The sequence below is a fragment of the Blennius ocellaris genome, assembly GCF_963422515.1.
Source record: "Blennius ocellaris genome assembly, chromosome: 21".
Classification (NCBI taxonomy): Eukaryota; Metazoa; Chordata; class Actinopteri; order Blenniiformes; family Blenniidae; genus Blennius; species Blennius ocellaris.
The window spans coordinates 1,012,789-1,037,855 of NC_137670.1; the positions used below are offsets into that span (position 1 = coordinate 1,012,789).

Genomic DNA, 25,067 nt, shown 5'->3' on the forward strand with positions numbered 1-25,067 from the left:
TGGACGCAGGACTCAGGTCCTCCAGTCTCTCCGACGGTAAACCAACCGACCAAGTAGAGACGGAAACTTAACAGCTTTTTGTTTGTGGAAACAAAAATACGTCTTCGATATAATAATCTCACTGATGTCAAACATGAGGCTCCGCCAGGAAAACCATCGGACTTTCAGACTCAACTCAACTTTATTTATAAAACGCTTTAAGCAGCCGTAGCTGAGACGAAGTTCTGTACATTGAAATACAATATAAGAGGCAAAATAAAAACATTAAAACAATAAAAACAATAGAAAAGTTAAAGCAATCAGATGGTAAAGCAATAAACAAAACATAAAAAGTTAAAACAAACAAAAAAAACCAACGAAGGCACTCAAACCAGAGCGGAGTGTCACGCCGAGGTAAAAGCCAAAGAATCAAAATGGGTTTTAAGACGAGTTTCAAAGTAAAACCTTGATTATTATTATTATGGTCAACAGACAAAACATCGTCTGGGATTTTTCAACTGATTTGGAGAATCTTTGACGTCCTGAATCCAAAAACAACATCGGTTTTGCTCAATTTCTTTCTGTAACGGGTGAAAAGGACGACTCCGACTGGAAGATCTCGCAAAAATAAGCCCGACATTTTGCGTCCAGGATGTTTTTTTCACCTGGAACGTAAGAAAATATCACTCCGTCATCAATTGGTGCATACGAACTCTTCAGATCCTTTATTTCAAGACATAAGAAAGATTTTTTTTTGTATCATGCAAACACAAATGTTAAAAAAAACAAGTAACTGGCTGAGTTAAAAAAAAAAAAAGTTGACCTGATTGAGCAAAACAAATGTTATTTTTGGATCCAGAAAATAGTCCCAGTGGTTTGTGCTGCGTTGATAAAGAATTAATAATTAATAATGAAGTGATCGTGAGGTTTTCAAGGTTTCGTTTATTAGAGACGATGACGTCACTCAGACCTTCACATCGTCCACATAGAACTGAAACACTTGGTCCTGCTTCCTTTTCTCACCTTCCGCTGACCTCAAGTCGAGAGAATCATTTTCAAGGTTCGAGGTTCAAGGTTCAAGGTGTTTTATTTTGTCATTTCAACAGTAAAATCCAGGTTTCACAGTGTAATGAAATTCTTACTTTGCCGTCTAGCCTGGTGCCGACATACAGAAATAAATAAGTATATACACAAGAAAATAGAATTAAAATAAAATAAAATAACAGTGCAAAATATCAGTTATTAGTTAATATTAGTTTTGTTTTGTTTGTAATTTTTTACTTCATTCAACAGTCAAACATTTGATAAAAATAAACAACAAAACGTCCAGTTCAACACATTTTGAATAAAAAGGCGCAGAAGAGAAGTTCAGTGTAATAAAATCTAAAGTCAATGTTCAACATTCTACATGTTTACAGGTTTATTTTCACTTTGTTCATTATTTACAAGATACACAGAAACATAACTGTCATTTTCATGTCAGGTTATTTATAGTCAAATCTAGTTTTCAGACTTTCTCAGCGTTGCAGATTTGAGGCGTCTCTCTGTGTGTTTGACATCAGTGTGTGTGTGTGTGTGTGTGTGTGTGTGTCTGTCTGGACGCCGCGTCCGTCCTCCAACACAAAGTCCACCCGGGACAGGAGGACGACCCCGGGCTGGAGCCAGCCAGAGACAAACATCTTGCTCAAGGACGGGGACATTTCGATCCGTTTCTCAACTCGGCGAGGCGACTGGCCAGGCGTGACCTTGCCGACTCGGCAGAATCTCCCCGACCAATGAAAGTGTGTCTGTCTGGTTTTGTCCCGGAAGGTGAACCGGAGCCGGCCGGAGGTCGGGGAGTCCGGACGGCGGGGCGGGGGGGGGGCGGGGCTTCAACCTGCACCCAGCAGACCGGCGTCCTCCGCCAGCCGCCGCCAAACGCCAGCAGGAGGCGCTACGTCAGGAACTACAACCTGAAGGACTGAGTCTGAGGGCGACGAATCGCCAAGCAACGTTTTCCTCAACGGCTGGTCGAGACTGAAGATCCTGCTGTCGCCGGGCGACCCAGGAGATCACATGACCTCATGACCTCATGACCTCATGATCACATGACCTCATGACCACATGACCTCATGACCTCATGATCACATGACCTCATGACCTCATGACCTCATGATCACATGACCTCATGACCTCATGATCACATGATCTCATGATCACATGACCTCATGACCACATGACCTCATGATCGCATGATCTCATGATCACATGACCTCATGACCTCATGACCTCATGATCTCATGATCACATGACCTCATGACCTCATGATCACATGACCTCATGACCACATGATCACATGATCACATGACCTCATGACCACATGACCACATGATCTCATGACCTCATGATCACATGATCTCATGACCTCATGACCTCATGACCACATGATCTCATGACCACATGATCTCATGACCACATGATCTCATGATCTCATGATCACATGACCTCATGACCTCATGATCTCATGACCACATGATCACATGACCTCATGATCACATGACCTCATGATCGCATGATCCCATGACCTCATGACCTCATGATCACATGACCTCATGACCACATGATCACATAATCTCATGACCTCATGACCACATGATCACATGACCTCATGACCTCATGATCACATGATCTCATGATCTCATGATCACATGATCTCATGACCACATGATCGCATGACCACATGATCTCATGATCACATGACCTCATGACCTCATGACCACATGATCTCATGATCACATGACCTCATGACCACATGATCACATGACCTCATGATCACATGACCTCATGACCTCATGATCACATGATCACATGATCTCATGACCTCATGACCTCATGACCACATGATCTCATGATCACATGACCTCATGACCACATGATCTCATGACCACATGATCACATAATCTCATGACCTCATGACCACATGATCACATGACCTCATGACCTCATGATCACATGATCTCATGACCTCATGACCACATGATCTCATGGCCACATGATCTCATGATCACATGACCTCATGACCTCATGATCACATGATCTCATGATCTCATGATCACATGATCTCATGACCTCATGATCTCATGACCACATGATCGCATGACCACATGATCTCATGATCACATGACCTCATGATCGCATGATCTCATGACCTCATGACCTCATGATCACATGACCTCATGACCACATGATCACATAATCTCATGACCTCATGACCACATGATCACATGACCTCATGACCTCATGATCACATGAGCTCATGACCTCATGACCACATGATCTCATGACCACATGATCTCATGATCACATGACCTCATGATCACATGATCTCATGATCTCATGATCACATGATCTCATGACCTCATGACCACATGATCTCATGACCACATGATCGCATGACCACATGATCTCATGATCACATGACCTCATGACCTCATGACCACATGATCTCATGATCACATGACCTCATGACCACATGATCACATGACCTCATGATCACATGACCTCATGACCTCATGATCACATGATCTCATGACCTCATGACCACATGATCTCATGACCACATGATCTCATGATCACATGACCTCATGACCTCATGACCACATGATCTCATGATCACATGATCTCATGATCACATGACCTCATGACCACATGATCTCATGATCACATGACCTCATGACCACATGATCACATGACCTCATGATCACATGACCACACGATCTCATGATCACACAATATTTTATTAACACTCACTCACACTCGTTCACTCACTCACTCACTCACTCGTTCACTCGCTCGCTCACACGCTCACACACTCGTTCACTCACAGTCGCTCACTCACTCACTCACACACTCATTCATTCACTCACTCACTCACACACTCGCTCACTCACTCACACTCTCGTTCATTCACTCACTCACTCACACACTCGCTCACTCACTCACACTCTCGTTCATTCACTCACTCACTCACACACTCGCTCACTCACTCACACTCTCGTTCACTCACTCACTCACTCACTCACTCACTCACTCACTGTGACTTTGTCTCTTGTTAAATTCATGTAATAAACGTCTCCTGGTCCCGAGGTTCTTCATGAGAAAGTTCTCATCAATCATGTTATTGATCTTATAAATGTTGCTGATGTATGAAGACGATGATGATGAAGACGATGATGATGATGATGATGAAGACGATGATGAAGATGATGATGAAGACGATGATGATGATGAAGACGATGATGAAGACGATGATGATGATGATGATGATAATGATGATGAAGATGACGATATTGTAAAATTCTCCACTGAAGTTGTGGCACGTCTTCCTGTGTTCCTCAAGAAATGTTCCTTTTGAGCAGGAACATAAAGTCTTATACTTTACGACTGTGTGTGTGTGTGTGTGTGTGTGAGTGTGTGCGTGTGTGTGTGTGTGTCACTACTCGCAGTGACTCCTGCCTGGAACTCTAAATATTCCACGTGAACCAACTGAACTTTTCAGTTTCTTTTGTCAAACCAGACTGAACTCGAGTGACCTCTGCAGTCGCTGTGACGTCACGCGCAAGCCCCGCCCACGAATCGCCTTATGTCCCCACATGGCCTGCTGCTCCGCTCTGATAGGCTGAGGCCTCACACTCCCTGCGCCCTCATTGGCTCACGCGCTTGTCATCCACACACTCCCCTGCCGCTCCCGTGTGTGTGCGTGTGTGTGCGTGTGTGTGTGTGCGTGTGTGTGTGTGTGTGTGTGTGTGTGTGTGTGTGTGTGTGTGTGTGCTTTCACAGCCGGCGGGCGGTTACGCAATGTTACGTTGAACTTGAACGTGGCCCAGCAGGACGGAGGAACGTGTGTTATTTATCAGCAGTGTTTATGTGGAGCAGTGATGAGAGGCTCCTCATCCAGCAACATCATTTCTCATCCTCTCATCCTCTCATCCTCTCATCACAGCCACTTAAAAAGAGCCGATTGTAGGAAGTCACAGGAAGTGGACGGCGTTCGACAGGAGAGGCTCCCTGCAGAGCGAAACGTCAGTGTTTAATAATAAAAAAAAAAAAAACGCCCACCTTTGATCACGTTTCTTTCAAATGTGGCCGGAAGTGATCGAGTGGTAAAACCTGGTGACAGAACAAACAGCTGAGTCTTGGTGGAAACCAAGGAGAACAGGTTTGAATGAGAAATGTGCTGGTCACGAACGATACGAGTCTGATAACTGGTTCTTTCGAGACGCGATTCAAACGAGCTCTCGCTATGGATGGGATGATCAGAGTCTTTTTTGAAGCGAGTCATAAGGTCTTTGTTGAAGTGACTCATAAAATTTGAGTCTTAGTTGAAGTGAGTCAGAAGATCTGAGTCTTTGTGGGGAGTCAGTGAGAAGATTTGAGTCTTTATTGACGCGAGTCATAAGATCTTTAAGTGAGTGAAAAGATCTGAGTCTTCTGTGGAGTGAGTGAGAAGATTTGAGCATTGGTTTTTTTTTTAAGTGAGTCATAAGATTTGAGTCTTCTGTGGAGTGAGTGAGAAGATTTGAGTCTTTATTGAAGCGAGTCATAAGATCTTTAAGTGAGTCAAAGGGTCTGAGTCTTCTGTGGAGTGAGTGAGAAGATTTGAGCATTGTTTTTTTTTTAAGTGAGTCATAAGATTTGAGTCTTCTGTGGAGTGAGTGAGAAGATTTGAGTCTTTATTGAAGCGAGTCATAAGATCTTTAAGTGAGTCAAAAGGTCTGAGTCTTCTGTGGAGTGAGTGAGAAGATTTGAGTCTTTGTTGAAGCGAGTCATAAGATCTTTATGTGAGTCAAAATATCTGAGTCTTCTGTGGAGTGAGTGAGAAAATTTGAGTCTTTGTTGAAGTGATTTATAAGATCTTTGTTGAAGCGAGTCACAAGAGCCGAGGCTTCTGTGGAGTGAGTGAAAAGATCTGAGTCTTCTGTGGAGTGAGTGAAAAGATTTGAGTCTTTTGTGGAGTGAGTGAGAAGATTTGAGTCTTTATTGAAGCGAGCCACAAGAGCCGAGTCCTCTGTGGAGTGAGTGAGAAGATTTGAGTCTTCATTGAAGCGAGCCACAAGAGCCGAGGCTTCTGTGGAGTGAGTGAAAAGATCTGAGTCTTCTGTGGAGTGAGTGAGAAGATTTGAGTCTTTTGTGGAGTGAGTGAGAAGATTTGAGTCTTCATTGAAGCGAGCCACAAGAGCTGAGTCCTCTGTGGAGTGAGTGAGAAGATTTGAGTCTTCATTGAAGCGAGCCACAAGAGCCGAGTCCTCAGTGGAGTGAGTGAAAAGATTTGAGTCTTTTGTGGAGTGAGTGAGAAGATTTGAGTCTTCATTGAAGCGAGCCACAAGAGCCGAGTCCTCTGTGGAGTGAGTGAGAAGATTTGAGTCTTCATTGAAGCGAGCCACAAGAGCCGAGTCCTCAGTGGAGTGAGTGAAAAGATTTGAGTCTTTTGTGGAGTGAGTGAGAAGATTTGAGTCTTCATTGAAGCGAGCCACAAGAGCTGAGTCCTCTGTGGAGTGAGTGAGAAGATTTGAGTCTTTTGTGGAGTGAGTGAGAAGATTTGAGTCTTTATTGAAGCGAGCCACAAGAGCTGAGTCCTCTGTGGAGTGAGTGAGAAGATTTGAGTCTTTTGTGGAGTGAGTGAGAAGATTTGAGTCTTTATTGAAGCGAGCCACAAGAGCCGAGTCCTCAGTAGAGTGAGTGAGAAGATTTGAGTCTTCATTGAAGCGAGCCACAAGAGCCGAGTCCTCAGTGGAGTGAGTGAAAAGGCCCGGCTCCCCGCAGCGCGCCGCCTCGCCCCCGGCCGTGTGAACGGCAGTAACCTCCGTCATCTTCCAGCCTCCATCACTGGCTGGATCCGGCGGCTCTGCCTCGGCTCTCATTGGACTGCGCAGCCGGCCTACTGTCAGACCATGTGGCGTGTTTAGGAGGAAGAATGTCACACATTTAAATTCAGAGAGAGGAAGAAAAAAAAAAAAAAAAAAAAAAAAAACCTCCAGCACCGACGGGATCGGTGAAGAACCGACCGAGCAGGAAGCGGGGAAACCGGTGCGCGTGCAGAGAAAACAAACCAAACCGGAACATTAAGACGATTGTTCGGATTCCAGCTTTTCTTCGAGCAGCATCGCGGTTTGAGACTCAGGTGAGTCCCGGTTCACCTCCACCCGGGTCCCGGTTCACCTCCACCCGGGTCCCGGTTCACCTCCACCCGGGTCCCGGTTCACGGTCCACCTCCACCCGGGTCCCGGTCCACCTCCACCCGGGGTCCCGGTTCTCCTCCACCCGGTTCACCTCCACCCGGGGTCCCGGTTCACCTCCACCCGGTTCTCCTCCACCCGGGTCCCGGTTCACCTCCACCCGGTTGGTTCTCCTCCATCCGGGGTCCCGGTTCTCCTCCACCCGGTTCTCCTCCACCCGGGTCCCGGTTCACCTCCACCCGGTTGGTTCTCCTCCACCCGGGGTCCCGGTTCTCCTCCACCCGGGACCCGGTTCTCCACCCGGTTCACCTCCACCCGGGTCCCGTTCACCTCCACCCGTCTCTCCTCCACCCGGTTCTCCTCCACCCGGGTGGCTGATGGAGGCGCGTGAAAGTTTGGTGCTTTAATCTCTCGGTTCCGGTGGAAGAAGAAGAAGAAGAAGGAGGAGGTTTTATCTTTCTGCTGCTCTGGAGGTTCCTTATCATCAATAATCTGCTGTAATCTGCTTCATCACTCTGCAGATTACAGTCAGCATCAAATCATAATAACAATAATAATAATAATGATAAATATCATGATGGGAAGTTTTCTTGCTGATGCAGATTATTTTAGACTTTCTTTTCTACAATTATTTCCTAAAAAAGAAACTTTGCTCGGTGTATTTTTTTTTTTTTTAAGACATTCGCCTTAAAGTGATAAATGCTTGTTTGTGAGGTTCGGAGACAAAATGTCCAGTGAGGGACAACTGATGCACAAGTCCTGTTCCTTTGTTGACAGGAAGGAAGGAGGCAGCAGCACATCACTGGTCCTCCAGGAGCTCAGGTCTTTAAATCCCTCTGGAGTCATGTGGAATAATAATAATAATAATAATAATAATAATAATACTGAAGGAGACTGAACTCCAGGCAGGTTTCCCCTCGTTGTCCTGAAACGGTTCCCCGCCTGGCTGCAGACTGTCCTCCGTTCACATTAAGGTTTAATTATTGTTATAAAACATTAATTTGATGCCCGTTGGGCAGAAGTGGGACACGGCGTGGCCGTCCAGACGTCCGGCTCTGCAGCGTTGAACAGTGACGTGATGTCAGGAGGTCAGGAGGTCATCGGGAGAATAAGAAACAAAAAAAAAAAGGAAAAACGTACATAAAATTAATATTAATATTTTCCTCTGATTTGTGTTAAAGATGCATTTTCGGTGCGACTCCGCACATTTTTTTTTTGACATTTTATTAAGTTTGACTCTACAGCCTTTAAAGTGTGTATGAATCCGTCCCGCTGCAATAAAGTGCAGAGAAAAGTGAAGCCAGTGAGGCCGGCAGTACCCTGCCTCGCCTCCAGGGGGCGGAGCTCAACTGTATTTTGAGATTGGGTTTTGTTTTTTGTTTTTTCAAATTAGATGAGACGAAGTAGAGACAAATTCAAGTATCTACTAACTAAACTTTTAGCCTAGAATATTTTTTTCTTATCGTTTTGATCCACAAACTTTAAAATGGCTTAAAGCACAAAGTGATGAAGCTGCTGGATGAACTGACAAGCTCTTCTCTCTTCTTACCTTGTAAATCTGAGTGGTGGACTAGTGGTGAACTAGTGGACTAGTACTGAACTAGTGGAGAACTAGTGGACTAGTACTGAACTAGTGGTGAACTAGTGGAGAACTAGTGAACTAGTGGACTCGTACTGAACTAGTGGAGAACTAGTGAACTAGTGGACTAGTACTGAACTAGTACTGAACTAGTGGAGAACTAGTGAACTAGTGGACTAGTACTGAACTAGTACTGAACTAGTGGAGAACTAGTGAACGAGTGGACTCGTAGTGGACTAGTGGAGAACTAGTGGACTAGTACTGAACTAGTGGAGAACTAGTGAACGAGTGGACTCGTAGTGGACTAGTGGAGAACTAGTGGACTAGTACTGAACTAGTGGAGAACTAGTGAACGAGTGGACTAGTGGAGAACTAGTGGACTAGTACTGAACTAGTGGAGAACTAGTGGACTAGTACTGAACTAGTGGAGAACTAGTGAACGAGTGGACTCATAGTGGACTAGTGGAGAACTAGTGGACTAGTACTGAACTAGTGGAGAACTAGTGAACGAGTGGACTAGTGGAGAACTAGTGGACTCGTACTGAACTAGTAGAGAACTAGTGGTGGATTAGTGTACTAGTGGGCTCGTACTGAACTAGTGGAGAACTAGTAGTGAACTAGTGGTGGATTAGTGTACTAGTGGACTCGTACTGAACTAGTGGAGAACTAGTGGTGGATTAGTGTACTAGTGGACTCGTGCTGAACTAGTGGAGAACTAGTGGTGGATTAGTGTACTAGTGGACTCGTACTGAACTAGTGGAGAACTAGTAGTGAACTAGTGGTGGATTAGTGTACTAGTGGACTCGTACTGAACTAGTGGAGAACTAGTGGTGGATTAGTGTACTAGTGGACTCGTACTGAACTAGTGGAGAACTAGTAGTGAACTAGTGGTGGATTAGTGTACTAGTGGACTCGTACTGAACTAGTGGAGAACTAGTAGTGAACTAGTGGTGGATTAGTGTACTAGTGGACTCGTACTGAACTAGTGGAGAACTAGTGGTGGATTAGTGTACTAGTGGACTCGTACTGAACTAGTGGAGAACTAGTAGTGAACTAGTGGTGGATTAGTGTACTAGTGGACTCGTACTGAACTAGTGGAGAACTAGTAGTGAACTAGTGGTGGATTAGTGTACTAGTGGACTCGTACTGAGCTAGTGGAGAACTAGTAGTGAACTAGTGGTGGATTAGTGTACTAGTGGACTCGTACTGAACTAGTGGAGAACTAGTGAACGAGTGGTCTCGTAGTGGACTAGTGGAGAACTAGTGGACTCGTGGAGAACGAGTGGACTAGTGAACGAGTGGACTCGTGGAGAACTAGTGGACTCATGGAGAACGAGTGGACTAGTGAACGAGTGGACTAGTGGAGAATTAGTGAACTAGTGGACTCGTGGAGAATGAGTGGACTAGTGAACGAGTGGACTAGTGGTGGACTAGTGGACAAGTGGACTAGTGGAGAACTAGTGAACTAGTGGAGAACTAATGAACTAGTGGACTAGTGGAGAACTAGTGAACTAGTGGAGAACAGGAGGAAAAGCTCCAGCTGTGGTCGGTGTCTTCAGCAGGCGTCGGTGTGACGGGTCCACCAGCGCCCCCCACTGGGGACGGGGAGGATTTGACCGGAGCTCCAGGTCGTCAACAGGTTCCTCAGACGAGGCTCACGGGTTCCTGAGACGAGGCTCACGGGTTCCTGAGACGAGGCTCACGGGTTCCTGAGACGAGGCTCACGGGTTCCTGAGACGAGGCTCAGGGGTTCCTCAGACGAGGCTCACGGGTTCCTCAGACGAGGCTCAGGGGTTCCTCAGACGAGGCTCACGGGTTCCTCAGACGAGGCTCACGGGTTCCTCAGACGAGGCTCACAGGTTCCTCAGACGAGGCTCACGGGTTCGCTCACGGGTTCCTCAGACGAGGCTCACGGGTTCCTCAGACGAGGCTCACGGGTTCCTCAGACGAGGCTCACGGGTTCCTGAGACGAGGCTCACGGGTTCCTCAGACGAGGCTCACGGGTTCCTCAGACGAGGCTCAGGGGTTCCTCAGACGAGGCTCACGGTTCCTCAGACGAGGCTCACGGGTTCGCTCACGGGTTCCTCAGACGAGGCTCACGGGTTCCTCAGACGAGGCTCACGGGTTCCTCAGACGAGGCTCACGGGTTCCTCAGACGAGGCTCACAGGTTCCTCAGACGAGGCTCACGGGTTCGCTCACGGGTTCCTCAGACGAGGCTCAGGGGTTCCTCAGACGAGGCTCACGGGTTCCTCAGACGAGGCTCACAGGTTCACTCACGGGTTCCTCAGACGAGGCTCACGGGTTCCTGAGACGAGGCTCAGGGGTTCCTCAGACGAGGCTCACGGGTTCCTCAGACGAGGCTCACGCCTCCGTCAGCAGACGTCGGTGTTCGTTTCAACGGCGCGCAGCTCGAGAACCGACGCGGCATTGAAAAGGGTTTTGAGAATCTGCGTTCACGCCGGTCTTCCGGCCTCGCGGTTCAACCGTCAGCCTCTCCCCCTCCCGCCGGGTCTTGTCGTGGCACGCCGCTGGTTAAACCCGGTTTGTCGCCACAGTTGAATAGAAGCAGCGAGGCGGAGCCGCGCCGGCTGTCAGGAGGCAGAAGGCTTACCTGTGTGATCCAGGTCTGGTTCGCCTCGGGTCGGCCGTCAGGCCCACGTGAACCACGTCACCTGTAATCCAGCGGATCCTGTCGGCTCCTCTCAGAGACGCGCAGTCGGCTTTCACCAATCAATGATGTCTTCAGTGTGGGCTTCAAATGATGAGATGTACTTTTTAACCAGACGTATTCCCGGTGAGCTGACCGACCCTACAGCCCGTCCGCCACGCGAGTCCTTAGTTACTGCGAGATTGCAGGCGGGCCGACTGTTTAAGAATCCGGCCCTGATGCTGATACGTACCCTACGCAAAGGAACCTGCCAATGTCTTTTAACTCAATCGAATTGGATCACGAACTTGGCAGACGGCACCTGAGCAAGGCAGTAGTCCACCCGTGGAAACGCAAAGGTTCAGATTCTGTTCACGTTGATCAAGTCTGTGCAGAACCGAGGAGAACCATCTGATCTCCGGGGTACTCTGAGAGGCCCCACCAGAGGACGACGGGACAACGATATCGGGATAGGGTCAGAACCTTAAGGTGAACCCAAACCCGAACAGGAGTGCCCCCAATACCTGATCAGAAGACGAACGACTCCCCTTGTTTGGACCAAGTCAAGTGTGACATTAGGTTCTCTAGGGTTTCGCAGAGACTCGGAGTGTTTGAGTCGACCACACCGCTGTGGGACAAACCCGCCGTCTTCCCCGGTCTGACTCTGTTTTTCATGTTGAAATGAGCTTTGACCAGATTAAGACGGCAGAGTTGTGTTGATTTGTCCGCCTGGGGTTTCGTGATGCTATTCAGCTCAGAGACCTTCTGGATCGGTCAGTGTGAGGGACTGGTCTCTGTGAGGGACTGGTCTCTGTGAGGGACTGGTCTCTGTGAGGGACCGGTCTCTGTGAGGGACTGGTCAATGTGAGGGACTGGTCTCTGTGAGGGACCGGTGAGTGCGAGGGACCCTCTGTGAGGGACTGGTCTCTGTGAGGAACCGGTCAGTGTGAGGGACCCTCTGTGAGGGACTGGTCTCTGTGAGGGACTGTTCTCTGTGAGGGACCGGTCAGTGTGAGGGACCCTCTGTGAGGGACCGGTCAGTGTCCAGGTGACCCTGCCTTCACACTGTTCCCTGGATCAGATCAGGACTCTGAGACTCTGGAAGGATTTCCGTCTTGCATTAAGTGCCAATAAAAGATGGACAAACGAGTCCCAGAGAGTTTTGACGAGTTTCACTCGGTGTCCAGCAGAATTCAGCCAAACGGGAGAACCCGATGAACACGTGACGCTCGAATTGAAAACGTTCTTCACCATTGTAAAATCATCTGCTGCTTCCTTTTGGAACCTGAGCAGCAGTTGGTCGTCGTCCGTCCTGCCGTCGCGGTGACGGTCGGTACGGCGTCATGCTGACGTAGTGCCGTCCGTTCGGACTCTTCCCCTGCAGCATGGAGGACGTCGTCATCGCTGGGATTTCAGGCCGTCTGCCGGAGTCGGAGAACCTGGAGGAGTTCTGGGAGAACCTCATCAATGGAGTGGACATGGTGACGGAGGACGACCGGCGGTGGAAACCAGGTGATGCCACACACACACACACACACACACACACACACACACACACACACACACACACACACACACACACACACACACACACACACTTTCACTTTCTAACGACAGAAACGAAGGCGGAGCTTTCTTTGATCTCTTGAGAAACGTGCTGAGCGTCTTTGAAGATCCCAACAACCTCATTTCCCCAATGCTGATGATTAAATCCATTGAATGTCAATATAGCGCTTTTCTACCATGTAAGACACTCAGTCCAGCCACTGGCAGCAGTTTGGGGCTCAGAGGAAGGTGGAGGCGGGAATCAAACTGGCAACCTTTTGACCGCCGCCGCCGCCGCCGCCCACACGAAACCTAAAATTAACCTCGGGAGCAGCGACACATAAGTGACGGCACACAGCCGAGTAGCAGCCGACGACCGGTGTGAAGTGACCTGGCCTCTGGAGGCCACGCCCCCCCCGTGTGCCGATTGGTCACTTCATGGAGCGAGAACCGGATGAATCATGACGACGGGAAAACGAAGAGCGTGACCAGCCAGTTAGAACTTGAACCTCCAGCGGTTTAACAAAGATTCTCTCAATAAGATGCTTTGTTTTCGTTGTATAACTCATTGATTGTTCCATATCTGACCGATTGTATTGACGTGTGGGGAAACGCCTGTAAAACACATTAATCCAATTGTTCTTCGACAGAAAAGAGCGATTAGAGTCGCTAGTGGAAGTGGCTACAGAGACCAAACTGATCCTTTATCTAGACGACTAAAAACACTGAAATTTAAAGATTTAGTGGAGTAGAACCTTCTAAAAAACCATATTTAAAGCTCATCTGGAAAGTTTACCGAACAAATTGCAAAACAGATTGGCCGAGAGAGAAAAAGTAGATCTGAACTGAAAGGAACTGAGGTTTTTTACAAAACCCAGGTTTCAATCGGCCGTAATGGAAAAATGCATCTCAGTGGAAGGAGTCGGTCTGATTGTAAAACTAAAACTTCTAAATCCACTGATGTGTTTAAGAAACTTGTTAAATGATCAATGTTACAGAAATACGACACTGCGGAGGAGCAGATCAACCTTATTGATTTATTTTGTGTTTGATGTCTTGGAAAAAAACCGGCTGCATGTGAATGAACTGGACTGTAAAGGATTTAGTGTTGATAAGCGGCAGAACATTATAAGTTTGACTTCTTTCTGCTCCTCTTCATTCATATGAAACGCTGCTGTTGCGTCGTTTTAAATGAATGAAATAAATAATAAAATGAAAAATGAAACAAAGAGGTTTGTTGACGCACATAATTCAGGAAAGTAGTCTGGAGGTTCATCGGTGGGACACGAGACCCTCGGTTTGTTACGTAAGCTGGATTGTTCTGAAGCTGTCAGAACGTCCTGAACGTCCCCCGTCCCCCCCGCAGGTCTCTACGGCCTCCCCAAGAGGAACGGCAAGCTGAAGGACATCAGCCACTTCGACGCTGCCTTCTTCGGAGTGCACCCCAAACAGGCCAACACCATGGACCCCCAGCTCCGCCTCCTGCTGGAGACCACCTACGAGGCCATTGTGGACGGAGGTAAGGGGGGGGGGGGGGTCTTGATGCCTTTTCAAACGTGTGTGAACTGACAAAGAGCTTCGACCGGGGTTGGAAGTTTGGCGCCGTGACGAAGAGTCTGTGGTGTTTTCAGAAGTGATCTGAAGTCCTGGGTTTCACACCGCCGCGGCGGCTCGTCGTAAAGCTGCCGTCGCACATCGTACGAGACAATAAAAGCTTTTAAACGCGCTGTTGCGCAACCTCTTTTGAGGAAGCAGCATCTGGTTCGCTAACATTTTCAGATCCAGTTTCTAAACCCCTGTTTTGATCCAGAGCTCTGGACAGAGACGTTTTCGACCCAATCGCAGACGTGGGGGATTTTAGTACTCGTGAAAAGTTTCAATCTGGTTCTTAAGCCCCGTCGCAGAAGTGAAACTGCCCTTTTAAGACTTTTTAATGATCTTCTGTCAGCGGTCGATGCAGGACACTCGGTTGCTTCGGTGCTTTTCCACCGGACCGCTTTGTCTGGTCCAGTTCACCACAATATTCTGCCTTCCTGCCATCGACCAGACAATTGGAGACAGAATTGCAGGTTGATCACAGCCATTGCTCAACTGCGGAGAGGATCTCCAATCATGATATTAATCATCTTTGTCCCAATGAAAGTAAAAGAGAGGTTGATGTCCGTAGCCATTCAGATCAATTCGTGCTCTCGGCCCTCCAGAGATCTATAATCCTCCACAACTCTTTATTTTGACGGTGCTTTTAAACCTGACGAACAAATCGGCTCCTGTTGGCCACAACCCCACAACAGCCCGCTTTAAAACGTCCAGGTTGGACCGTTGCTCGGCTAAAGCACGACGGGTTGTTAGTTGGGATCCAGTGCAGAGTTTTGGACCGGGTTTCCGGACACTGAGCCCAGAACCCCTTCATCACACAGCACAGCTTCACCGATTCCAGTTCGGTCTTGTTGTTTGATCGTCTCTGTGAGTCCTGCTGCAGAAATGTTGTCAAAGACCCCCTGTTGTGCCGCAGGCCTGAACCCAGCCGCACTGCGGGGCAGGAAGATGGGCGTGTACGTCGGGGTGAGTGGCTCCGAGGCGGGCGAGGCCTTCAGCAGAGACCCGGAGGAGCTTCTGGGCTACAGCATGACGGGCTGCCAACGCGCCATGCTGGCCAACAGACTCTCCTACTTCTTTGACTTCAGCGGTGAGGAGCTCCGCCGCTTGCTTTGATCCCGCAAAGCCGACGAGATCTCTTTGTTCTGCGTCTCCTTCCCGTCGTTTCTGCTGCATCGTGTCACACAAATGTAGTCTGTGTTTAGGTAATCAGTTACTTCAATCTAGTATTATTGTCGGTGTAACACGTTACGTAGCAGCTCTTCAGTCTTTCCAGTTATTGTTTTTTCTTTGATCTTTGTGAGGTTAATTAGTAACTCGTATCATAATCCCCTTGTGTGCCGTCTGTCTGTCTCTGTCTGTCTCTGTCTGTCTCTGTCTGTCTCTGTCTGTCTCTGTCTGTCTGTCTCTGTCTGTCTCTGTCTGTCTCTGTCTGTCTCTGTCTGTCTCTGTCTGTCTCTGTCTGTCTCTGTCTGTCTGTCTCTGACTCTCTCTGTCTCTGACTCTCTCTGTCTCTCTCTCTCTCTGTCTCTGTCTCTGTCTGTCTCAGTCTCTGACTCTCTCTGTCTCTGTCTGTCTCTGTCTGTCTCTGACTCTCTCTGTCTCTCCGTCTCTGTCTGTCTCTGTCTCTGTCTCTGTCTGTCTCTGTTTGTCTGTCTCTGTATCTGTGTATCTGTCTCTCTGTCTCTGTCTGTCTCTGTATCTGTTTATCTGTCTCTCTGTCTCTGTCTGTCTCTGTATCTGTTTATCTGTCTATGTCTGTCTGTCTGTCTCTCTGTCTCTGTGTGTCTCTCTTTCTTGTCTGTAAAGCCACTTATTCAGTCTTATCTTGTCTTATGAAATGATCAGTGAGTCTTCAGCCTCTTTTCATGACACCGATGGATTCTGTGGACGTCCGCGGCTGAAATAAACCTTAGCAGGGATTCCTCATCTGTAGTGGCCGTCGGTCAGTGATTTTCCATTGTGAGCCTCTCAGAGTGTCAGTGGAGCTTTGTGCCCCCCCCTCCCCCTCCCCCCCCTCAGGCCCCAGCCTCGCCATCGACACCGCCTGCTCCTCCAGCCTGCTGGCCTTAGAAAACGCCTTCCACGCCATTCGGCAGGGCCACTGTGAGGGCGCCCTGGTTGGAGGGGTCAACCTGCTGCTCAAGCCAAACACGTCGGTGCAGTTCCAGAAACTGGGCATGCTGAGCCCGGAGGGGACCTGCAAGTCCTTCGACTCGTCAGGTAAATCCTGTTCGTTGACTTTGAACCAGATTCCAGAGCGGTTCTGACGTTAAATCAAAGGGTAGCGGCAGTTTTACTGACGCGTCCTTGCACGTGTTCAAATGGAGTTTCAGATCGACGGTCTGTATTTTTTTTTCCCACCAGGAAACGGATACTGCCGATCGGAAGCGGCGGTTTCTGTGCTACTGATCAAGCGATGTCTGGCTAAAAGAGTCTACGCAACGGTGGTCAACGCCGGCAACAACACGGACGGATACAAAGAGCAAGGTGAGCCGGCGCCTCCCGGTGGGCCAAGGCGCCGTCCGGGTTCCCGGTGCTGAGACTCTGGTTTTCCTGCTTCCTCAGGCGTGACGTTCCCGTCCGGGGACATGCAGCAGAGGCTGGTTCGGTCCCTCTACCAGGAGGCAAACGTAACGCCCCAGCAGGTGGAGTACGTCGAGGCCCACGGCACCGGAACCAAGGTCCGTCCGTTTAATCGCCCCTTCCGATCGATGTGCTGGTTCTTATTGAGGTACCTTAACCTCGGAGGGTCCGTGGTTTCCTCCCAACAGGTCGGGGATCCTCAGGAGGTGAACGGTATCGTCAGTGTGTTCTGCGAGTCCCGCGAGGAGCCCCTGTTGATCGGCTCCACCAAGTCCAACATGGGCCATCCGGAACCGGCGTCCGGTCTGGCGGCCTTGGCGAAGGTGAGCTTGACCCACCGAGAGTCGCTTCACACAAACGTGTTTTTCCAGCGGCAACAGGAAGCTGGCGTTGCGTTTTTGTGCGTCGGTTCATATGCAGACCAACGACGTCGGTTAACGGTTCTTCTGCACATGCTCAGTAGCTGGACAGTCGGAACAAAGTTTCCTCCGTGGTGTCATGACTCCCAGTCCATGGTTCTCCTGGGACTTGGTACTTTTACTTTGACAGTCACCATAATAACAATCCAAATTGCCTGTGCTCTGACCGTAAACACAACCTACGGAAGCGTCTCGCATTCGACACGATCATCTCAGAGTTATGAACTAAGATAAGTTCTAAATAAAATTGGCCCTGTTTTTCTGAATTTACGAGAAACCGTAAGCTTCACTGGATATTCCCGTTCCTTCTTTACCGCTTCCACTGACTTTAAGAAATCTCACTCTGAACTTGTGTAAAGCTCTTTGTGAAATGTCTGTCGCTCACTGACCTCGTTTCCAAACCGCCGTTCCTGCATCCAAGTGTGACGAGGGTCATGGTCCGGCCGCCGCTCTGTCGTCAGACTCTACGGAGACCAACCTGCGTTTGGTGTTGTTGCTGGAACAGTTTCCGTGTGTTGCGTAGGTGGTCCTTTCCCTGGAGCATGGCGTCTGGGCGCCCAACCTGCACTTCAACGCCCCGAACCCCGACATCCCCGCGCTCACCGACGGGCGGCTGCAGGTCGTGGACCGACCCACTCCCGTCCGCGGAGGCTTCGTAGGCATCAACTCCTTCGGGTTCGGGGGTTCAAACGTCCACGTGATCCTGCGTCCGGCGGGGAGGCCGACCGCCTCGCCGCCGCCGCGGACGCCCCGTCCCAGGATGCTCCAGGCCTGCGGCCGCACGGAGGCCGCGGTGAACGCCATGCTGGCCAAGGGGAAGGAGCACGCCGCGGACGACGGCTTCCTGGCGCTGCTGAACGACGTGTCGGGGGCGTCGCCCGCCGCCATGCCGTACCGAGGCTACGCCGTGGTGGGCTCTGAGGGCGGCGTCACGGAGGTGCAGCAGGCCGCGGCGGCGGCCAGGCCGCTGTGGTACGTCTGCTCAGGTGAGGCGGCGTGCAGTGGAACACGGCTCGCAACACATTCAACCAGAGGCCCTGCTGAAGGGTCGCCGTCAGTCGGTCACTGTAAAAATAAAAATTTTTAATTAAATATTTAAATTTTAAATTTTAAAAAATAAAAACATTTTATGAATTAAAAAAATACAACAAAATAATTACATTTAAAATTAAATTATTTTGATTACATTGAATTAATTACATTAATTTAGATCATTATTATTAAATAAATTAAATGTAATTAATTATAAAAAATAAAAAAGTAAATAAAATAAAACAATTTAATGAATTAAAAAATATAACAAAATTAAATTTAAAATTAAATTATTATTATTAAATTGATTAAATTGAATTAATTACATTAATTTAAATCATTATTATTAAATGAATTAAATGTAATTAATTTCAATAAAAAAAATTAAAAATGTAATAAAAATGTTAATGAATTAAAAAAATAACACAATAATTCAATTTAAAATAAAATTATTATTAAATTAATTAAATTGGATTAATTACATTAATTTCAATCATCATTAAATGAATTAAATTGAATTAATTACATAAAAAATTGATTTAAATTAAAATAATTTTTTAATAATAAAATAAAAAATCTGCAAAATGTACAAAAAGACACCGGCAAACGGTGATTTATTTACAAGTAACGGCAGGAATCCTCAGAAAAAGCTGAAGTACCCTAAACGAGGCCTGTCTGTCTCCGGCGGTCAGGAATGGGGACGCAGTGGGCCGGGATGGGCCGCAGCCTCATGCAGCTTCCGGACTTCCAGCAGTCCATCCTGCGCTCCGACGCGGGCGCTGAAGCCACCGGCCTGGTCGTGTCCCGGCTGCTGACGGAGGCCGACGACTCCACCTTCGAGGACACGGTCCACGCCTTCGTGGGCCTCGCCGCCATACAGGTACCGACCAAGCGTGGCGTCAAGCCATCGGTTCTCGGGTTGGTAGAGGGCGAGTGGCTGGTCTCTCCGGCTGAAGGTTCAGTTCATCTTTCATTTTATTATTTATTTCATGCATTTAAAACGACGCAACAGCAGCATTTCATATGAATGCAGTGTCGTATTTCTGTAACATTGATGATTTAACAAGTTTCTTAAACACATCAGTGGACTTAGAAGTTTTTAGTTTTACAATCAAGACCGACTCCTTCCATTCAGATGCATTTTTCCATTACGGTCGATTGAAACCTGGGGTTTTGTAAAAAACCTCAGTTCCTTTCAGTTCAGATCTACTTTTTCTCTCTCGGCCAATCTGTTTTGCAATTTGTTGGGGTAAACTTTCCAGATGAGCTTTAAATATGGTTTTTTAGAAGGTTTTACTCCACTAAATCTTTAAATGTCAGTGTTTTTAGTCGTCTAAATAAAGGTTGCAGGTTCAAGGGGGGGGGGGGGGGGGGTGGGGGGGGACGATGGCGAATCACATTGATTTGATTTGGTTGTAAAGTTGCTAATAGGAACAGAAAACACAAGATTAATCTTCTCTGTTCCTTTTTGTTCACGTATGGATGACAAATATATATATGTGTATTGTGAAATGGCATGAAACAACATGAACAAATAAATCAACAAACAAACAAACAACCCCCCCGTGGTGCTGAGCGGTGGCCCTGCTGGTCTCCCCCCTCAGATCGCCCAGATCGACCTGCTGTCCAGACTGGGTCTGCGGCCCGACGGCATCGTGGGCCACTCCGTGGGCGAGCTGGCGTGCGGGCTACGCCGACGGCTCTCTGAGCCACGCCGAGGCCATCCTGGCCGCCTACTGGAGGGGGCGCTGCATCAAGGAGGCCAACCTGCCCTCGGGGGGCATGGCGGCGGTCGGTGAGTCTCGTGTCCCCCCCCCCCCCGTCCCCGTCCCCCTCCGTCCCCGTGGGTTTTCCGCCGTCTTCATTCGGAGAGTCTCTGTGCAGGTCTGACCTGGAAGGAGTGCAATCGCCCAGTGTCCCGACGGCGTGGTGCCGGCCTGCCACAACGCCGAGGACACCGTCACCGTCTCCGGACCCAAGGTCAGACACTCTGGCTCTCGGCCAAATACAACTTTATCTGTGGGGAATCGTGCAGCAGCGGTTGAGGATGTGTGGAGGGAAAGTCCCCGAGAAGGGAAGTCAAGGCTCAAGTGTTTTATTTGTCATTTCAACACTAAAAGATAGAGAGAGAGAGATGGATGGATGGATGGATGGATGGATAGATAGATAGATAGATAGACAATTACTTTATTCATCCCCGAAGGGAAATTGTCTTGTTGCAGCAATCTGGTACATACCAATTATTAGAGAGAGAGAGAGAGGAGAGAGAGAGAAAGAGGGAGAGAGAGAGAGAGGGGGGGAGGAGAGGGAGAGGGAGAGAGAGAGAGAAGGAGAGAAAGAGCAGAGAGAGACAGAAAGACATAGAGAGAGAGAGCGAGAGAGAGACATAGAGAGCGAGAGAGAGACATAGAGAGACAGACATAGAGAGACAGAGAGAGAGAGACATAGAGAGACATAGAGAGAGAGAGAGAGAGAGACATAGAGAGAGAGAGAGAGAGACATAGAGAGAGACATAGAGAGAGAGAGCGAGAGAGAGAGCGAGAGAGAGACATAGAGGAGAGAGAGCGAGAGAGAGACATAGAGAGAGAGAGCGAGAGAGAGAGACATAGAGAGAGAGAGCGAGAGAGAGACATAGAGAGAGAGAGCGAGAGAGAGAGACATAGAGAGACATAGAGAGAGAGACATAGAGAGAGACACACACACATAGAGACGTAGAGAGAGAGACATAGAGAGAGAGAGAGACACACACAGAGAGAGAGACACACACACAGAGAGAGAGAGAGAGAGAGAGAGAGAGAGAGAGAGAGAGAGAGAGAGAGAGAGAGAGAGAGAGAGAGAGAGAGGAGAGAGAGAGAGAGAGAGAGGAGAGAGAGAGAGAGAGGAGAGAGAGAGAGAGAGAGAGAGAGAATTATTTTTCAGCGCAATCGAGTTTTTTTCTAACTCAAGTTTTTCTTTGCGCAATTTAAATATTTTAATATTTAAATATTATTTAAAAAAAAAAGAAAAAGTCCAACATGAAGTGCCAATAAATGCAATAAATGACGTATCGGCTCGTTTTGCTCCCATCAGTCTGTTATTTCTGCGGCGTTATCCTTCCTCACCGTTTGACCGTCAAAATAAAATACAAAGCCAAAGTTAAAAGGAAACTGCTACTATGATGTGTTTTGTGATGAATTCTTTCAGGATGCCATCAGTGCGTTTGTGAAGGAGCTGAAGGAGCAAGGCGTGTTCGCCAAGGGAAGTGCGCAGCGCCGGCGTGGCGTTCCACTCCTACTACATGGCTGTCCATCGCCCCCACGCTGCTCGCCGCGCTGAAGAAGGTGAGCCGGGCCGAGTACGACCTCCCGCTTCCCTACGACGGGAAGGAAACCATACCAGAAGAACGCCTGCCATACAGAGGACAAACCACACACACACACACACACACACACACACACACACACACACCACACACACACCTCTCATTGATGAGATTGTTCTGTTAATGATCAAAATCAAGTTGTTGTTTGCTTTTGTTGTTGTTGTTGTTTTTTTGGTTTTGTTTTAGATTTGTTTTTCGTTTGTTTGTTCTCTTTTTTTGTTCTTTGTTTTGTGTCCTTTTGTTTTTGCTTTTGTTATCATTGTTGTGACTATTTTGGTTTTTGCTCTGTTGTTGCTAACCCTCTCCTCTCCTCTATCCTCCCCTCCTCTCCTCTATCCTCCCCCTCCTCTCCTCTATCCTCCCCTCCTCTCCTCTCCTCTATCCTCCTCTCCTCTCCTCTCCTCTATCCTCCTCTCCTCTCCTCTATCCTCCCCTCCTCTCCCTTCCTCTATCCTCCTCTCCTCTATCCTCCCCTCCTCTCCTCTATCCTCCTCTCCTCTATCCTCCCCTCCTCTCCTCTATCCTATCCTCCCCTCCTCTACTCAATCCTCCCCTCCTCTCCTCTCCCTCTCCTCTATCCATCCTCCTCTCCTCTCCTCTATCCATCCTCCTCTCCTCTCCTCTATCCTCCTCTCCTCTATCCTCCCTCCTCTCCTCCCCTCCTCCTCTATCCTCCCTCTCCTCTCCTCTATCCTCCCCTCCTCTCCTCTATCCTCCTCTCCTCTCCTCTATCCTCCCCTCCTCTCCTCTATCCTCCTCTCCTCTCCTCTCCTCTCCTCTCCCTCTCCTCTATCCTCCTCTCCTCTATCCTCCTCTCCTCTATCCTCCTCTCCTCTATCCTCCCCTCCTCTCCTCTCCTCTATCCTCCTCTCCTCTATCCTCCCCTCCTCTCCTCTATCCTCCCCTCCTCTCCTCTCCTCTCCTCTCCCTCCTCTCTCTCCTCTATCCATCCTCCTCTCCTCTCCTCTATCCTCCTCTCCCCTCCTCTCCTCTATCTCCTCCCCTCCTCTCCTCTCCTCTCCTCTCTCCTATCCTCTCCTCTCCTCTCCTCTCTCCTCTATCCTCCCCTCCTCTCCTCTATCCTCCCCTCCTCTCCTCTCCTCTATCCTCCCCTCCTCTCCTCTATCCTCCTCTCCCCTCCTCTCCCCTCTCCTCTCCTCTCCTCTCCTCTCCTCTCCTCTCCTATCCTCTCCTCTCCTCTCCTCTCCTTCCTCTCTCCTCTTCTCTCCTCTCCTCCATCCTCCACCTCTAGTTTCTACAAAGTTTCTCCCTGTTAGAGGAGTTTTTCTTTCCACAGTCGCAAACAAACCTGCTGCTCATGTGGATGTTGGTTTTTCTATGTTTTATATAAAAGCACATTAAGAACGACTGGAATGTATTTAAAAATGTCTTTTTTTTTAATTAAAAAAAAAAAACGCCTGCCATGCGACGCATGGCGATACTGTCGCATGGAGCCTTTTGACACGTTTTCCTCTCTCTCTCTCTCTCTCTCTCTCTCTCTCTCTCTCTCAGGTGATCCAGGAGCCGCGGCGTCGCTCGCCCCGCTGGCTCAGCACCTCCATCCCCCAGGCGGACTGGGACTCCCCGCTCGCCCTGCTCAGCTCGGCCGACTACCACGTCAACAACCTGGTGAGCCCGGTGCTGTTCCAGGAGGCCCTGCAGCTGGTGCCGCACGACGCCGTGGTGCTGGAGATCGCGCCCGACACGCCCTACTGCAGGTAGGCCCGCCCTGTTCCCGACGGTCCCTACCGGATCAGGTGGTATGTAGGGTTGTGGTGTCCTGGAGCCTTCCATACCAGTGGTTTTCAACCTTTTTTTGACCCGAGGCACACTTTTTTTCTCTGGAAAACTCTGGAGTCACACCTCCACCTGGAAATGTTAAAAGTTTAAACTCTGTAGCCTCTATTAACAATATAAAGTCTTTCTCATCAAAGACATCAAAGTCTTTCTCATCAAAGACATCAAAGTCTTTCTCATCAAAGTTTGATCAACAGGAATCCAGTAAATCCAGAAAGCAAGGACTTTTTTTAATAGTGCCTCCCTCAGTGTGAACCTGGACCTGATGGATGAAGAGCTGAGATCCTGGTTTCAAAAACTTCTCCATCACTGTCACTGACACAGTACTTTGATACAAGATGGTAGCAGGAGGTGGAGATGAACCACACTGACGTCTGTCACTTTACATTTCACCGGCAAAGTTCTGTGCTGCCTCTAGTGGTGAAGAGTATTTATACACGATTACTCTGCAACACACTGTCGCTGTGAGAGCAAATTATTGTTTTAGAAAACAATGTGAAACGTGATAATTTCCCACGGCTCAGCTGACGATCTGGAGGAAACACCAGTGGTTCAAAAACTCTGTTCTTAGAGCCTCTCGGAGCATCTTCCCCTTCTGAAGCGGCTGGTTCTGGACCAGCCGTGAGACTTTTTGTCCATCTGTCTCCTGATGGTCCGGTGGCTCCTGCTCGGTCTCCGGCCTCGTGGGAAAAGAAAGCGACGGCAGATTTTAACGTCCAAAGAGACGACGAGGGATTCTTCGCTATCGCTCTGGAATTAACGAGGAAAAAAACTGACCCCGGGCTTTATTTGTGCGATAATTACATACGGGGTACAGGAACTGTCTGTGAATCTATTCAAATATTACATTTATATCTTATGATAATATATTTACACCAAATAAATAACCTATATTGAAGAATAGACCCACCAATGTCTTACTTTTATACACATAACTCCACGTCTGAAAAGGGTGTCGGAATATTCATCTTGGAATTTTAATGAGAGGAGGGGGAGGTTTAAAACCCTGCAGGATCATTGGAGACGAAGAGTTTGTGGACCTTTTGGAGATTTGCCGCGACGGAACCGAGGCGCTCGGTGCTCCAGTCACGTAACGTCGGTCGCGCTTGTTTCCTGACAGGCCATTCTCAAGCGCAGCCTGAAGCACACCTGCACCATCATCCCGTTGATGAAGAGGGACCACCGCCAACAATCTGGAGTTCTTCCTCTCAAACGTTGGCCGAATTTTACACGAGTGGGTCAGTAGCCGTCTTCGCCCGCCTCGTCTGATTCCTCCCTTCCTGTGGCTTCTCGTCTTTCTGGGAGACGTTT

General features: G+C 48.5%; 1 protein-coding gene across 1 annotated transcript in view; it reads left to right on the forward strand.

Moving 5' to 3' along the window:
- The first annotated feature begins 6,830 nt into the window (after positions 1 to 6,830).
- fasn (fatty acid synthase) overlaps positions 6,831 to 25,067 on the forward strand; it is a 35,359-nt gene continuing 17,122 nt past the window's right edge. The window contains 21 exon segments of the mRNA XM_080516912.1: positions 6,831 to 7,138; positions 12,805 to 12,932; positions 14,332 to 14,484; positions 15,478 to 15,651; positions 16,584 to 16,784; positions 16,929 to 17,051; positions 17,130 to 17,245; positions 17,336 to 17,470; positions 18,090 to 18,552; positions 19,291 to 19,478; positions 20,203 to 20,283; positions 20,285 to 20,393; positions 20,483 to 20,502; positions 20,504 to 20,578; positions 21,782 to 21,832; positions 21,834 to 21,881; positions 21,883 to 21,918; positions 23,472 to 23,660; positions 23,663 to 23,677; positions 24,877 to 24,936; positions 24,938 to 24,990. Of these exon segments, the coding sequence (XP_080373038.1) occupies positions 12,806 to 12,932; positions 14,332 to 14,484; positions 15,478 to 15,651; positions 16,584 to 16,784; positions 16,929 to 17,051; positions 17,130 to 17,245; positions 17,336 to 17,470; positions 18,090 to 18,552; positions 19,291 to 19,478; positions 20,203 to 20,283; positions 20,285 to 20,393; positions 20,483 to 20,502; positions 20,504 to 20,578; positions 21,782 to 21,832; positions 21,834 to 21,881; positions 21,883 to 21,918; positions 23,472 to 23,660; positions 23,663 to 23,677; positions 24,877 to 24,936; positions 24,938 to 24,990 (2,417 nt within the window). The 5' untranslated portion in view covers positions 6,831 to 7,138; position 12,805.